This window comes from Nerophis ophidion, linkage group LG07, assembly GCF_033978795.1.
Source record: "Nerophis ophidion isolate RoL-2023_Sa linkage group LG07, RoL_Noph_v1.0, whole genome shotgun sequence".
In the NCBI taxonomy this organism is placed as follows: Eukaryota; Metazoa; Chordata; class Actinopteri; order Syngnathiformes; family Syngnathidae; genus Nerophis; species Nerophis ophidion.
The window spans coordinates 60,228,445-60,241,764 of NC_084617.1; the positions used below are offsets into that span (position 1 = coordinate 60,228,445).

At 38.7% G+C, this 13,320-nt stretch overlaps 1 protein-coding gene across 1 annotated transcript in view; it reads right to left on the bottom strand.

Moving 5' to 3' along the window:
• Positions 1-357: 357 nt before the first annotated feature.
• LOC133556627 (phosphatidylinositol transfer protein beta isoform-like) overlaps positions 358-13,320 on the bottom strand; it is a 31,700-nt gene continuing 18,737 nt past the window's right edge. The window contains exons 9-11 of the mRNA XM_061906742.1: positions 11,766-11,876; positions 11,508-11,630; positions 358-2,626 (exon numbers count right to left, since the gene is read on the bottom strand). Coding sequence (XP_061762726.1) covers positions 2,579-2,626; positions 11,508-11,630; positions 11,766-11,876 — 282 coding nt within the window. The 3' untranslated portion in view covers positions 358-2,578. The remainder of the gene's footprint in view (positions 2,627-11,507; positions 11,631-11,765; positions 11,877-13,320) is intronic.

The following is a 13,320-nucleotide window of genomic DNA, read 5'->3' on the forward strand; positions in this document are numbered from 1 at the left end:
GTAGCAGGTGGTGCGTGGGCAAGTCTGCCCATCTCCGCTTTTAGAAACAGCACTATTAGCTCGTTGTAGGTCAGCAAGAACCGGTTTCCTTTCAGCAGAACAAGACTCGGCTTTGCAAACAATAACAAGAGGCCAATATCGCAGCTGGCAGACAGAGAGTCTTTCCTGCTCTTTAAAACCAACTCTTGTTATTTTGCAACTTTTCTTGCAGTTGCAAGTATTTTTCCCCTAGTTTGGCGTCACATTTCTATTAGCACACAGATTTAAACATAATTGAGGAACAAGACCTTGACCAATTCACAAGCTACTTGGTCCTGCTATGACCAGACTAATGACAAACCTGCGAGTGAGCCTAAATATTTTTCTCAAAATTTATTCCATATTTAGATAAGACAGGTACACTTAAGAATCTCCAGGCAGAAAAGGCACGACATTTGATACATTCATTACAGTGTTCCCCTGATTTTCAAAATCTAATCTAAAAAAAAAAAAGCAAATAGTTTGCATTTGATTTCTTTACAGTTTGTATAATTCAGAGCAGGAGAATATCGTTGCAGCAAGAAAGCACTCTTTCAAAAAGCTCCATGTTTGCGTGACTGTTCATCAGGAGTCAATGAGACAGACTTGAAAATGTGCATTTCTGCAGCAACTACGGAAACAAGCCGACAAATCATCTATCATTTATCCAGTTCATTAAAAAGGCACAAACTAATCACTTCGCACCAAATTGCAAATATAATACTTAATTTCCAATTAAGGCAAATACAGTACGGAAGCGATTCATATGACTCTATCCCTGGGTGGATCTCGCGTGAGAGGAAGAGCGGGGGTTAATCATTTTGCAATGCACTATGCTGAACATAGCAACTGACGCTGCGGTCAAGGTTGGAATTGCCACAAAGCACATTTTCAGATATTCAACATTCTACAGGATAATGAACCCCCTAATTCGTCACGTTTCATGTGTTCGGTAAACTGCAACTATCCCCGGGTGGATCTTGCGTGAGAGGAAGAGCGGGGGTTAATCATTTTGCAATGCACTCTGCTGAACATAGCAACGGACGCTGTGGTCAAAATTGGAATTGCCACAAAGCACATTTTCAGATATTCAACATTCTACAGTATAATAAACCCCCTAATTCGTCACGTTTCATGTGTCTGATAAACTGCGACAAATGGGAGCATATGAATCCCCTTCCAAGTGGCAAAAAGAAATGAATATATGATATCGAAGACAGTTTTAAAGTGCTGCCTTATTGTCCTACTTTACCAGCTGCATGTAAACAAGTGAATTAACACTCTTTGGACTGATTGTGTAGGACTTAACTACAATGAGATGTATACGCTTCTCATGACGACACAAAAAAACGAACAGTGAAATGAACAGGTAATACTATTGATGATTCAGAATGACAGTCCTTACCAGATTAGAAGGACTAGACAGCACTGAAGTTGAAAGTCAGGGCTCATTAAAATATGGCATGCCCATCAATTAGTTGGTCGAGCTGTAGAGACGTGACACACAAAAGAGGATATAATAAAGTTCTGATATCACAACATAGAGCCCTGCAACAAGTCCCAACTTTTAGGCGTCAGGGAAATGGTAGGTCAGAAACAAGGGAGGTAGCTAAAGCGAGCATTACAGTAGTTGAGATCGGTCCAAAAAGGTCCAGAGGTGGGGTCGATCCACAGGTGGCACTGGTTTTGATTGAGCACTGACAAAGCACCGAGAAAGAGGAAGATACACCGAGCTGAGGTGCACTGGGTAAGTAGTTTCCCCCTAATGCCGTGTTGCATGCTGGTTGTGAGTAAGGAGTGCGTGGGAAATGTGAACGGAAGGAATAGATGCGTCCAAATTAACATCGCCTGGCTGATCATGCATGCGGGGATCTGCCCAGGTTCAGTCACTGCAAAGGCATGTGCACCTGTGAATCAGAGCACGTCTGCTGGTGCCCGTTTTAGACGTGTCGTCTGCATGCATGTGTAAAGACCCGCACAGGCATGATTGTCAGTGTTAATTAGATGCAGCGCTGGTGGATAGGTGGCTTGATGGAGGGATTACGACAGGCTGAGGTGAAAAGGCAGCGAGTAATCTCTTAATGGAGGCTGTGGGGGAGGGGGGGGACACAGGAAGGAACACGGGTATGGCGCACAAATATACTCGCGCGAAGGAGGTATCTATTGGAGCCTAAGTGTTAAACCAGACTGTACGAGGAATGTTTTGGGGGCTAAAACCTGACACAAAGCCAACAGAATATTGAGAAAATATTTGGTCCAGCTTCTGCCAATGGAAGTTTTAACAGATACTGTAAGTGTGCTGCTGTGAAATGTATCTTGATCAAAATGTTCATTTTCTTATCCATCCGGCAGGTCGGGGAAATCTAAATGAAGTCAGTAAAGATTGTAGTGGGGTCTAGTAATCGAGTCCTCAGATGATAGATTGGGTGCAAGATGGGGATCTGCTCTATGGATTGCAGGACCTCGTGCTTTAAGTGATAAGAGTTAAAAAAAAAGTAACGCCACAGAAGGAGCGCCGTTAGCAGCCGCCATCGTGGCAGTCTAAAAACTCTTTGCCGCTTTATTCCTCGGCAGCACTTGTTCCTCTTACTTCACCTTTACTGCGGAGCTGTGGGAAAGCAGAAAGAGAGTTTGTTAGGATACGCAAGTTAAACAGTTGAGTGTAAGTGAGGCCATGTCCACTCGTGAAAATACCAAACTGTACGGGACAATATGTATTATGGACCCCCCTCACAATGTTAAGTCCCTCAACTGTTGAGCTTCTTCCCCCTCACATCCTTTGGAGAAATATGAACAACACTAGCATGGATGTTGAAACATTTTGAAGAAGCAGCGACTTCATTTCAATGCACTTTGCCAGAGACAGCGTGGAAGTTCTGCCCTCAATGCGGACTCTCAGGCACCTAATGACTGACTGAACTATTGGTCGAGACTCGGAGAATAAACTTAAGTATACCAACATATTTTAGAATCACACTTCTTTTATGCGTTTGCAGAAATTACGTGTACTCAAAAACTCTACACGCAACTCTTCTTTAAACCATTTTTGATTTTATGGATAAAAAAAATTTTCTGAAATTATTTACCGGTAACTCATTTTTGTGTTGGCACATTATTTTACACTAACTCACGTTTCAACTGCACATCAATGGATTTTCATTAAATATAAACTATTTGAGTTTTTAAAAGAAATCAACAATTGGGGTCACCACTTGCCGTTTGCCAAACCACTGATGTATACAAGTGTAAAGGAGTAAGAGGCAATCTACCATTTGAACGTGTTGTTTAGTTACTTGAAAAGAAAGTTTAATATTCAGTATACAGTAAAGATACAACAATATGAAAACATGTCATGGTTACCGTGATCAGAATCATCATGCTTATTAGAAAATACCTATAAAACAGAATGAATTTTTTTGACAAAGTTATTTTTCTGAATAACTAACAGCTGAGATAGGGTCCAGCACCCCCCACAACTCCAAAAGGGACAAGCGGTAGAAAATGGATGGATGGATGGAGAATATAAATGTTAGAAAACACACTATTTTTCATGTTTTGGGTTTCTTATACTCACAAACAGTGTTTTAGTCTTGGTATTTTATCTTTATTAATGACTAAGCTTTGTTTTAAAGGGGAACTGTACTTTTTGGGGAATTGTCCCTCCTATTGTTCACAATCATGCTGAGAGACAAGAACACCCTTTTTTGAGGGATTTAAAGATAACGCATGAAAGATGTGGCTCATGGGAGTCACCGCTATAGCCTTCAAAGCCATCTAAAACAACTTCAAAACCCTCCATCAATGTTATATGTACACACTGCAAGTCTACATATTGATTGATTGGTTGGTTAAGAAGTATATTGACATCTTAAGGAATTGAATCCATGTAATGCTTTAGAAAGGCAAACGGATGGCACAAAAAGCCAAAAGGCTGTATGAACATGTCTGTAGTGTAGGACATGTTCATAATATGTACAATATTTACCATATTTTTGTCATTTTAATCAATAACGCTACTTCCTTGTCTGGCGCATTTATTTCCGCTTCCATAGCAGCGCACATCCAACTTCCGGCATCCACTGTGTTTTCCTATTTCCGCAAACAAACACGCGAGCGTGCTGTAATCATGGCAGAATTGGTAATAGACACCGAAGATGACTATTTTTGGACAAATGAGGATTTATAACCTTATCTTCTGCTGCTTTTAGAAGCAAACAAAGAAGAGGATGAAACGTTGGAGCACAAAAAAGCCCAGAGAGTCAGGTCAGTGCGATTTGGTCACACTGCAAATCTGGAACTTTTGAGCGAAGTTATGCCAAACGATTGGTGTGCCCAAAGCAACTGGAAACGGACAGCTTTCCATCAAATAATTCACCATAAGCAGCACGTCCCCGTACAATACAGTGCATATGTTGTCGAGATAGCTGTGTAAAAACAAAACATGAAATGTGGGCTAAGACTTTACAGATATTGTAATATTATTGGTCATGTTTTTCGATCGCATTGTTGTGCATTACAAACTCAAAACGCGTTACTTGCTGACGTGGAAGCTAGCTTATCTCTTTCCGTAGTTAGCTTTTACAGCTAATACCGTAGCACGCCTACACGTTACTACACTATAAAAAAAAAAGTTCTTCCGTGTTTGCTCTTACAATAATGTTGCTACAGCTTAGTTATACAGGTTACGTTTTATTATACAGGTTACAGAACGTGAATGAAGCATTGTTGGCGTTTAAAACATTTTTAAAGCAATTTACAGGTAGAAATGATTGCCCAAATTAGCTACGTGGCTAGCCAGACAGAATGAGACATTTTTTGTAAGTTAGAAATGGAAAAAAAACAAAAAAACTTTTGTTCTTGTCTCTCATAAGTATTGTGAATAATAGGCAAAATTCCCCGCAAAATTAAGTTCCCCTTTAAATATTAGTTCGTACTGTAGCACTTAGATTAATTTAAACGAAAAGCACATAAAAAATTAAATTTGATTTATTAATGCTGGCGAGCGCAGCAGCCTCCTACTCTGTTCAGCAGTCCTTGAACGTACCATAAAAACACCTATGTCTCTTTTCTTCAGAGTATAGAACGATCACTCATTCCTAAGAGAGCAGCACAGCTTGCAAGTTCAATGTGAATAATCAAATATCTTAGTTGCTCATACAGCAACATGTTTATACAAGTTTTGACTGGAGTATGTCGTTTAATGTCTCTTGTTTTCATGTTAGCATTTACGCTAGCGAGCTGGCCAGTCAAACCATGAGTTCATTAAAGTGCCGTTATCAATCAAGGTTTTTCAATAATTGTATTTTAAAAAAGGTAATACTAACTGTCGTAACTTTTACCAAGGTTATCATAATCGTTTATCATTACTTCCCTAATATGCAGTTTTTGCTGACAAACTAAATATAGAATTTTGAGGAAAAAAGATTTACACCTAAAAACGTAACCAAACCATGGCTCAAAAAAACCGAAGGGTTACCTAAACTGTGGCACCCTTAATGTCTACGCAGACATGGACATACCTGGGCCGATTTTCGAGAAGTCAATTAATTTAATAATAAATGAAAATTAACTCTGTAACTTAGCCAGGCTCAATAAATCGGTATGTGGAAAAGCGTGTTTATGCTCTTAGCATCGGGTTCAGCAGCTACGGGCATTAGTACTACATGCACATAAATGATAACCGCTGCAAAAATCCTGACGGTTAGTATTACCGTATTAAATTTAAATGATCAAAAAAACGTGATTGATAATCACACTTTGATAAAATGATCAAAAACGACTTCCACAGATATGCACCTGGGGATAGGTTGATTGTCAACTGTCTGTGAATGTTGTCTGTCTTGGCCCTGCGATGAGGTAGCAACTCGTCCACGGTCTATCCAGCTTTCTGCCTGGGTACAGGTGGGATAGGCTCCAGCTCCCCCGCGACCCCGAAAGGGACAAGAGGTAGAAAATGGATGGACTAGTGTTAGCTTGCGGGCTAGTTTAAATGCTAATATGAAAATAAAAGACAACTGCATTTTCCCCCATTAAGAAGTCATTCTCCAATCTAAACATGTATGAACACATTGCTGTCTAAAAAAACTAGGATACAATATTCACATTAAACATCAAGGTTTTGCTGTCTTTACACAAAATGATCAATGTATACTCGACAGTGTCGAGTTGAAAGACAATGCGTTCAAAAGAAAGTGAACTCGCCTGACGTCATAAACTGGAAGTGAAACAAAGTGATCACCCAATTTACGTTCATTAAAAAAAAACACATTCTTAAATGTTTACAAGTTAAAATGAGAATAGATAAATGTCCATGGTTATTCTCATTCACCCAGGTCATTGTAATCCCAGGACATTCAATCGATCACAACTGGACTGTTAGGTTTGTCTTAGAAGACGTTTCACCTCTCATTCAAGTAAGCTTCATCAGCTCATACTCATAGATTTAGATTAGTCCTATCTAGTCTTAGACTGAGATTGGTCAGACTTGGGTGGAAAACAAAGTATTCACCACCACCAAAAGAGTGAATGCAGCAAAGTCTAGACTAGATCTGACAAATCCCAGTCTATGAGTATGATATGATGAATCTTACTTGGATGAAAGGTTAAGTGCCTTCTAAAACAAACCAATCAGTCCAGTTTCGATCGATTGAATGCCCTAAGAAAGAAGATAACCATAATTAAACACACATTTAAAAATAATAGTTTTTTTGAAGGCAGAACAATATTTCATGTTTCCTTTGCCAATAAAGTATATTGTGTGTCAATGTATTTTAGTTATTAAAACAGAATAAATAGAACTTCGCTAAACTATTTTAGTGTGTGAATAAATACTTTGAGCACATTCAACATCCATCCATCCATTTCCTACCGCTTATTCCCTTTGGGGTCGCTGGTGCCTATATCAGCTACAATCGGGCAGAAGGCGGCGTACACCCTGGACAAGACGCCACCTCATTGCAGAGCACATTCAACGATAGCGCAATATTGATAATTTCACACGTTTTAACATTTTTTTATTATTTGTTTGTTTTACTTAACTTGGATATTTAAAGTTTACATTTCAATGACAGTTAAAATATGAAAATATAAGTTTATTGCATTTGAAAGGGTATTTCTAAAATTATTTATATGTATTATTACATCAGTGGTTAAATTAATGTCAATGTTGACAATAATATTGTTATCAGCAATAAATTGTAGGTCAATATATTGTCCAGCCAAATGTGTTATTGGCCAGGTCAAAGCAAGAATATTTTAAAAACACATTTTACTTAAGTCTTTGAAATCTTATGCAAAGGGGATGTTTGCAACTTGCTCGCAGTTACTTTTTTAAACCAAAAATATAGCACTACCACAGGCAACCTTCTGTTAACTTAAAGCTTTAACAAAATATATATGCTTTAAAATGACAATATTTAGACAATTATTAATTGTAATGAATAATAATTACTCGACGGCCCAAGATTTTTGTTTGGCCTTCAAGCTTGTCAACTACTAATGCCAGTCTTCGCAATTTTTTTTTTTTTTAAATGCTTGGCTTGTGGGTTGATTTTTTAAATTTGGCTGCATGTTCAATTAATGTAAAAAAAACTACTTTCATAAATTGTATTAATCCAGCCAAACATTACTGATCAAGCATCTTGTTTATTTTCTAGGTAGATAAAGAGCATCTATCTCAGATTCTCCCACACTGAAGTTGAGGGCTTTGGAAAGCCAATTAGTGGTAGAATCTGATAGCTGAAGACGTTAATGGAACAGTTCAAACAACTATGGCTTTAAACAGAAGAGCAGACAGTTCGGGTAAAACGACATAAGGATTCAGCCTCTTCCTTCCATCCTCCCCCAAATCTTCTCTCTTCTTTCACTCAATCACTGCTCAGACGCTTTTTCAAAGGCAGAATTCCATTTGTATGTTAATGAAGAAAAAGGAGCCATCCTGAAGAGAACCGCTCCTTTGGACTTCGCTTCTTTCCTTCTAGTCTGACAGAACCATTGCACATTGGTGTGCACAAAACGACTGTTTTGGTCAGGGGGCATTGTTCGTTGAGGTCTGAAGTTGTCATTCGCCCAATGCTGTCAAGCAATTTAATATTGTCTTTGAGGTAGAATCACATGCTAGTATCATTCAAGCAACTATGACCATGTCCACACTAAAATCATCTTTGATGCTAACCAACATTTTCATTCTTAGAAGGGAAAATGGGAACCACATGCTGGGACAATGCTGTATGCTGGAAGACAGCAGACAATGTTTGAGCGTGGCTCATTTAGTCTAGGCCAGGCCAGCCCAGCCCTGCACAGCCTGGATTCATACATTTTTCCCCTTTTATGGCCAAAAGTTCGAAAAAAAATCAGCGGCTAAGGTTTCCCAGAGAACGTGTTTCACAGAAATTAGAAGCATGTGATTTACTCCTCAAACTTGTATTTTTACTGAGGATTGTGGGTACTAAGCTTGATCCAGCATTTGGTCTTTAACTAACTTTAAAAAGGCAGGGCTTCTTTCAATGTGCATGCATGACTGGTCAACAGAGACATACATAAAATATCCAGAGGCATGTCACTAACAAGCTTATCCAGTCAACATACGCTCATACAAATGCGATTTTTAATGGACCATTCTGCAAACTGGTCTAATCCGTGGCAATAAAAACAATTTAGGGTGCGCTATTAAAAGGTGGGTGACAGGTGTGTGCTATTTGAGTGGATGGAAAACAAAGTATTTTAACACCACCAAAAGAGTGAATGCAGAAAAGTCTGCAGCAACATGGATCCCAAAGATAAGCATGGGAGTCTGGCCTCTACCTGGCCAGGCTATTCCTCTATTGCCTTTGTGCCACACACCGAGCCCTTCTTGCGCATCTAGACCGGAACAAAAAGTACAATTCATCTCAAACATTGATGTAAGCAATCCTGGGGGGCAGCTCGGACACAACTTAGCAAGTTAAGGTTAATTAAAAGTAAAATATTTAGTTTTTCAGATATCATGCGATCAAAGAAGGGTAAATGCCTTGAACAAATCTGGGTCATGGTATATTCATACAAAATGTTTCCTAATTTTTCTGGATTTGAGCGTATGCCAATTTTTTGTAGGGAATCCACGCAACTCATAAAACATGAGGCCCCGAGTCTTACTCGCTAGTATTAGCTTACAGCTAGAGATTGACATAACTCTGATTTCCAATAGGATGAAAAAAGTGAGTGTGAAGGACAGTGCTAAGAAGACGCAGCGGATGATATTTATTGAATACACAAATGAATTATTAAAAACATGACCGAGCATTTCGCCATCAAGCGTATCACTGCTAGTCTGCACCAAACTGAAGCAAAATGTGTTTAACACAAGCAAATAATGTTAAAATATTATCCAAATGGCAGACTTTTAACCATGTAAATAAGGGGAAGCTGATTATGGTGGGTTTGACAGAAAATCATTATTATTACTTACCTCTTTTAACTACTATAATTGTTAATACTACATTCTATGTTGCTTTTATACAACGTATTATCTAAAAGTATGTTTTTCTTTTAAAACCCATGTTACATGTTTTTTTGGGCGAGGGTGGGGTGTTTTTTTGAGTCAAGAGCTCTGTCAAAAAAATCAATTAAGTTCATAAGTTGAGGAACTACTGTACAAGTTTTGTACAAACCCCGTTTCCATATGAGTTGGGAAATTGTGTTAAAAGTAAATAAAAACAGAATACAATGATTCACAAATCCTTTTTAACCCATATTCCATTGAATGCACGAAAAAGACAACATATTTGATGTTCAAACTCATAAACTTTATTTTTTTTTGCAAATAATTAACTTAGAATTTCATGGCTGCAACACGTGCCAAAATAGTAGGGAAAGGGCATGTTCACCACTGTGTTACATCACTAACTAATTGTTGAAGCTTTAAAAGTGGAATGCTTCACCATTCTTGTTTTATGTAGAGCTTTAGTTGTTCAACTGTCGTATTTTATGGTTCATAATGCGCCACACATTTTCCATGGGAGACAGGTCTGGACTGCAGGCGGGCCAGGAAAGTACCCGCACTCTTTTTTTACGAAGCCATGCTGTTGTAACACGTGCTGAATGTGGCTTGTCAATGACTTGATGAAATAAGCAGGGGCGTCCATGAAAAAGAAAGCCCTTAGATGGCAGCATATGTTGTTCCAAAACCTGTATGTACCTTTCAGCATTATTGGTGCCTTCACAGATGTGTAAGTTACCCATGCCCTTGGGCACTAATGCACCCCCATACCATCACAGATGCTGGCTCTTGAACTTTGCGTCGATAATAGTCTGAATGGTTTGCTTCCCCTTTTGTCCCGATGACAAAATGTCGAATATTTCCAAAAACAATTTGAAATGTGGACTTGTCAGACCACAGAACACTTTTCCATTTTGAATTAGTCCATCTTAGATGATCGCGGGCCGAGAGAGGCTGGCGGCGTTTCTGGATGTTGTTGATAAATGGCTTTCGCTTTGCATAGTAGAGCTTTAACTTGCACTACAGATGTAGCGATTAACTGTATTTAGTAACAGTGGTTTTCAGAAGTGTTCCTGAGCCCATGTGGTGATATCCTTTGAGACTGATGTCGGTTTTTGATACAGTGCCGTCCGTCTGAGGGATCGAAGGTCACGGTCATTCAATGTTGGTTTCCGGCCATGCCGCTTACGTGGAGTGATTTCTCCAGATTCTCCGAACCTTTTGATGATATTATGGACCGTAGAAGTTGAAATCCCTAAATTTATTGCAATTGCACTTTGAGAAACGTTGTTCTTAAACTGTTTGACTATTTGCTCACGCTGTTGCGGGAAAAGGGGTGTACCTCACCCCATCCTTTCTTGCGAAAGACTGATCATTGTTTGGGAAGCTGTTTTTATACCCAATCACGGCACCCACCTGTTCCCAATTAGCCTGCACACCTGTGGGGTGTTCCAAATAGGTGTTTGATGAGCATTCCTCAACTTTATAAGTATTTATTGCCACCTTTCACAACTTCTTTGTCACGTATTGCTGGCATCAAATTCTAAAGTTATTGATTATTTGCAAAAAAAAAAATGTTTATCAGTTTGAACATCAAATATGTTGTCTTTGTAGCATATTCAACTGAATATGGGTTGAAAATGATTTGCAAATCATTGTATTCCGTTTATATTTACATCTAACACAATTTCCCAATTCATATGGAAACGGGGTTTGTAAGAAAACAGTCATGTTTTAATAGTATTAACTATTTGTATGTTTAATAACATTATTATAACATTATCATGAAATACCGAAACGATTTAAACTCTTCCAAGCCAAACCATCTCTACTGTATCACCAATCAAGGTTTGTGTGGAGATAGACGAGTGACATTTATATTTGAAATAAAACTCATTAGCGTTTCACATTAGCCGTTTTCTGAATATTTCTATCATCACGTAGTGTTCTCATTTAGGGCTATCATATGCCATGTTAATCTTGAAGTTTTTTTTCAAAAGCTCAATGTACTCGCCTCATCCAGCTCCTTCTGGGTCTCTGCCTCCATTCGTCGAATGTCTTCCATTGTCAGCTCCACCCACTTGTCAATCCAACAAAAAAGTTGACGGTGGAAATTGGTGAAGATCCTCTTTTCTTGCTGAAAGTAAGTTGCAGAGTTTACTATGAAAATTATCATGCAAATAAAATTGAGTAAAATGTATTTTCTTATACTTGTTATTCTAATATTTACATGGTTGCAAAAAAAATAGACAATACATTTAGATTGTATTACCTCATGGATAAAGCTCTCCACTTTACTCTGCAAGCCCCACCATTTAAACTTGACTGTGACCAGTTTGTAAGCACACATTTTCGGGCAGTCAGTTTTGTTAGCCAAGTCTTTCTGATGACAGAAACAAAAGAATCACAAGAAATAATCAATTCGACAAAGATTTTAATTTTAACAGAATTCATCAATCCATCCATTTTCTACTGCTTGTTCCGTATGAGGTCGTGGGGGATGCTGCAGCCTATCTCAGCTGCACATGATATGACAAAAAAGTTTCCAATGAGAATTGCGTCATAAAAGGCAGTAGACATCTAAGACAATACCTTTCAAGACTAATCTTGGCAGCATCTGAAGCTACAAAAATATTACATTAAGCTTTATGTATGGAGTTTAGTGTACAAAGATAAAATCCCCCTAATCTATAACATACTTTCTAAATCCATTTTGTGCTCTTTACTGTCCTCTGAAGACAAGAAAAAAGAAAGGAAAGGGGAAAGGCGGTGGCAGAGCAAAGTGGTTAAACTCTAGATCAAGGGACCTGTTCGCTGCCTCCGCCCCGACAGCAACACCGTTTCCAACTTGCACGCCTTTGTGGCCACTGAAGGCAGATAAAACGGAAGTGTAGATGCGATAAGGGCGTTGTGGTGCAAAGCTGGTTACATTATTAACACCTAGGACCTACTTGCCCCCAGAATAGTCCCAGAGAAGCCTCAGAGAACACCCGTTTAATTAATCACTTCATTCCGGCTCAGCATTCCAGGAGAAAATGCCACAGACCTGCCTCCTTTACTCCCATCCTGCTGCCCTTTGATGCTGCCATCACGGAGCAAAGCGAGAGAAGGGAAATGAGAAACATTTCTAAATTTGCAGTGGGTTTAGAAAAGTTGTCATCGAAAAGGAGAACTTCACATGAAACACATTCTACATCAAAACACTTTTGGTGACATTTCTTCTCTCCCTCTCTGTGCCCCACTCAAAGGAGCAGAAGTTTTCAGAAATACAAAGCGGAGCGATATGCAAGCATGTGTGCATGCAGAGATAGACAAGAGTTGTATTGCTCCGTGTAGCTGGCAGAAATTGTGCCTCTGTTGTCACATAACTACTTTCTTTCAGGTTTTCTCCCATGTCCACTGTGGACGGTGGAATGATCTAATTAAAAAATACATAAGCAAAAGCGGTCTTTCTTTATTCATATATTTAAAGCTACTTGCCTGCTTTCGTTTGGAAGCATTCCTAGAAGCAAAAAGAAAAACTTTCCGCACGTTAAACATTGAGGGCTCAAGAATCTCAACTGTTAAAACGGAGAACTGATGATAGAGGCCACCTTTACGGTAGAGCAACAGACTAATAGTAACGGTCAAAAGATGTATTCATTACAGTCATGAATGTCATTAATTTGGGACCAATAATATATCTGAACTTTGATTTTGAATCCAACATAAAGTTGGATTCAAAATCATACAATCCCATTGCTTTATATATTCATTATTAAAATGTACTTCAATGGTTTTGAGTATCTGTACATGTATTTTTTTTTAAACAAGAATTGGAAGGACAA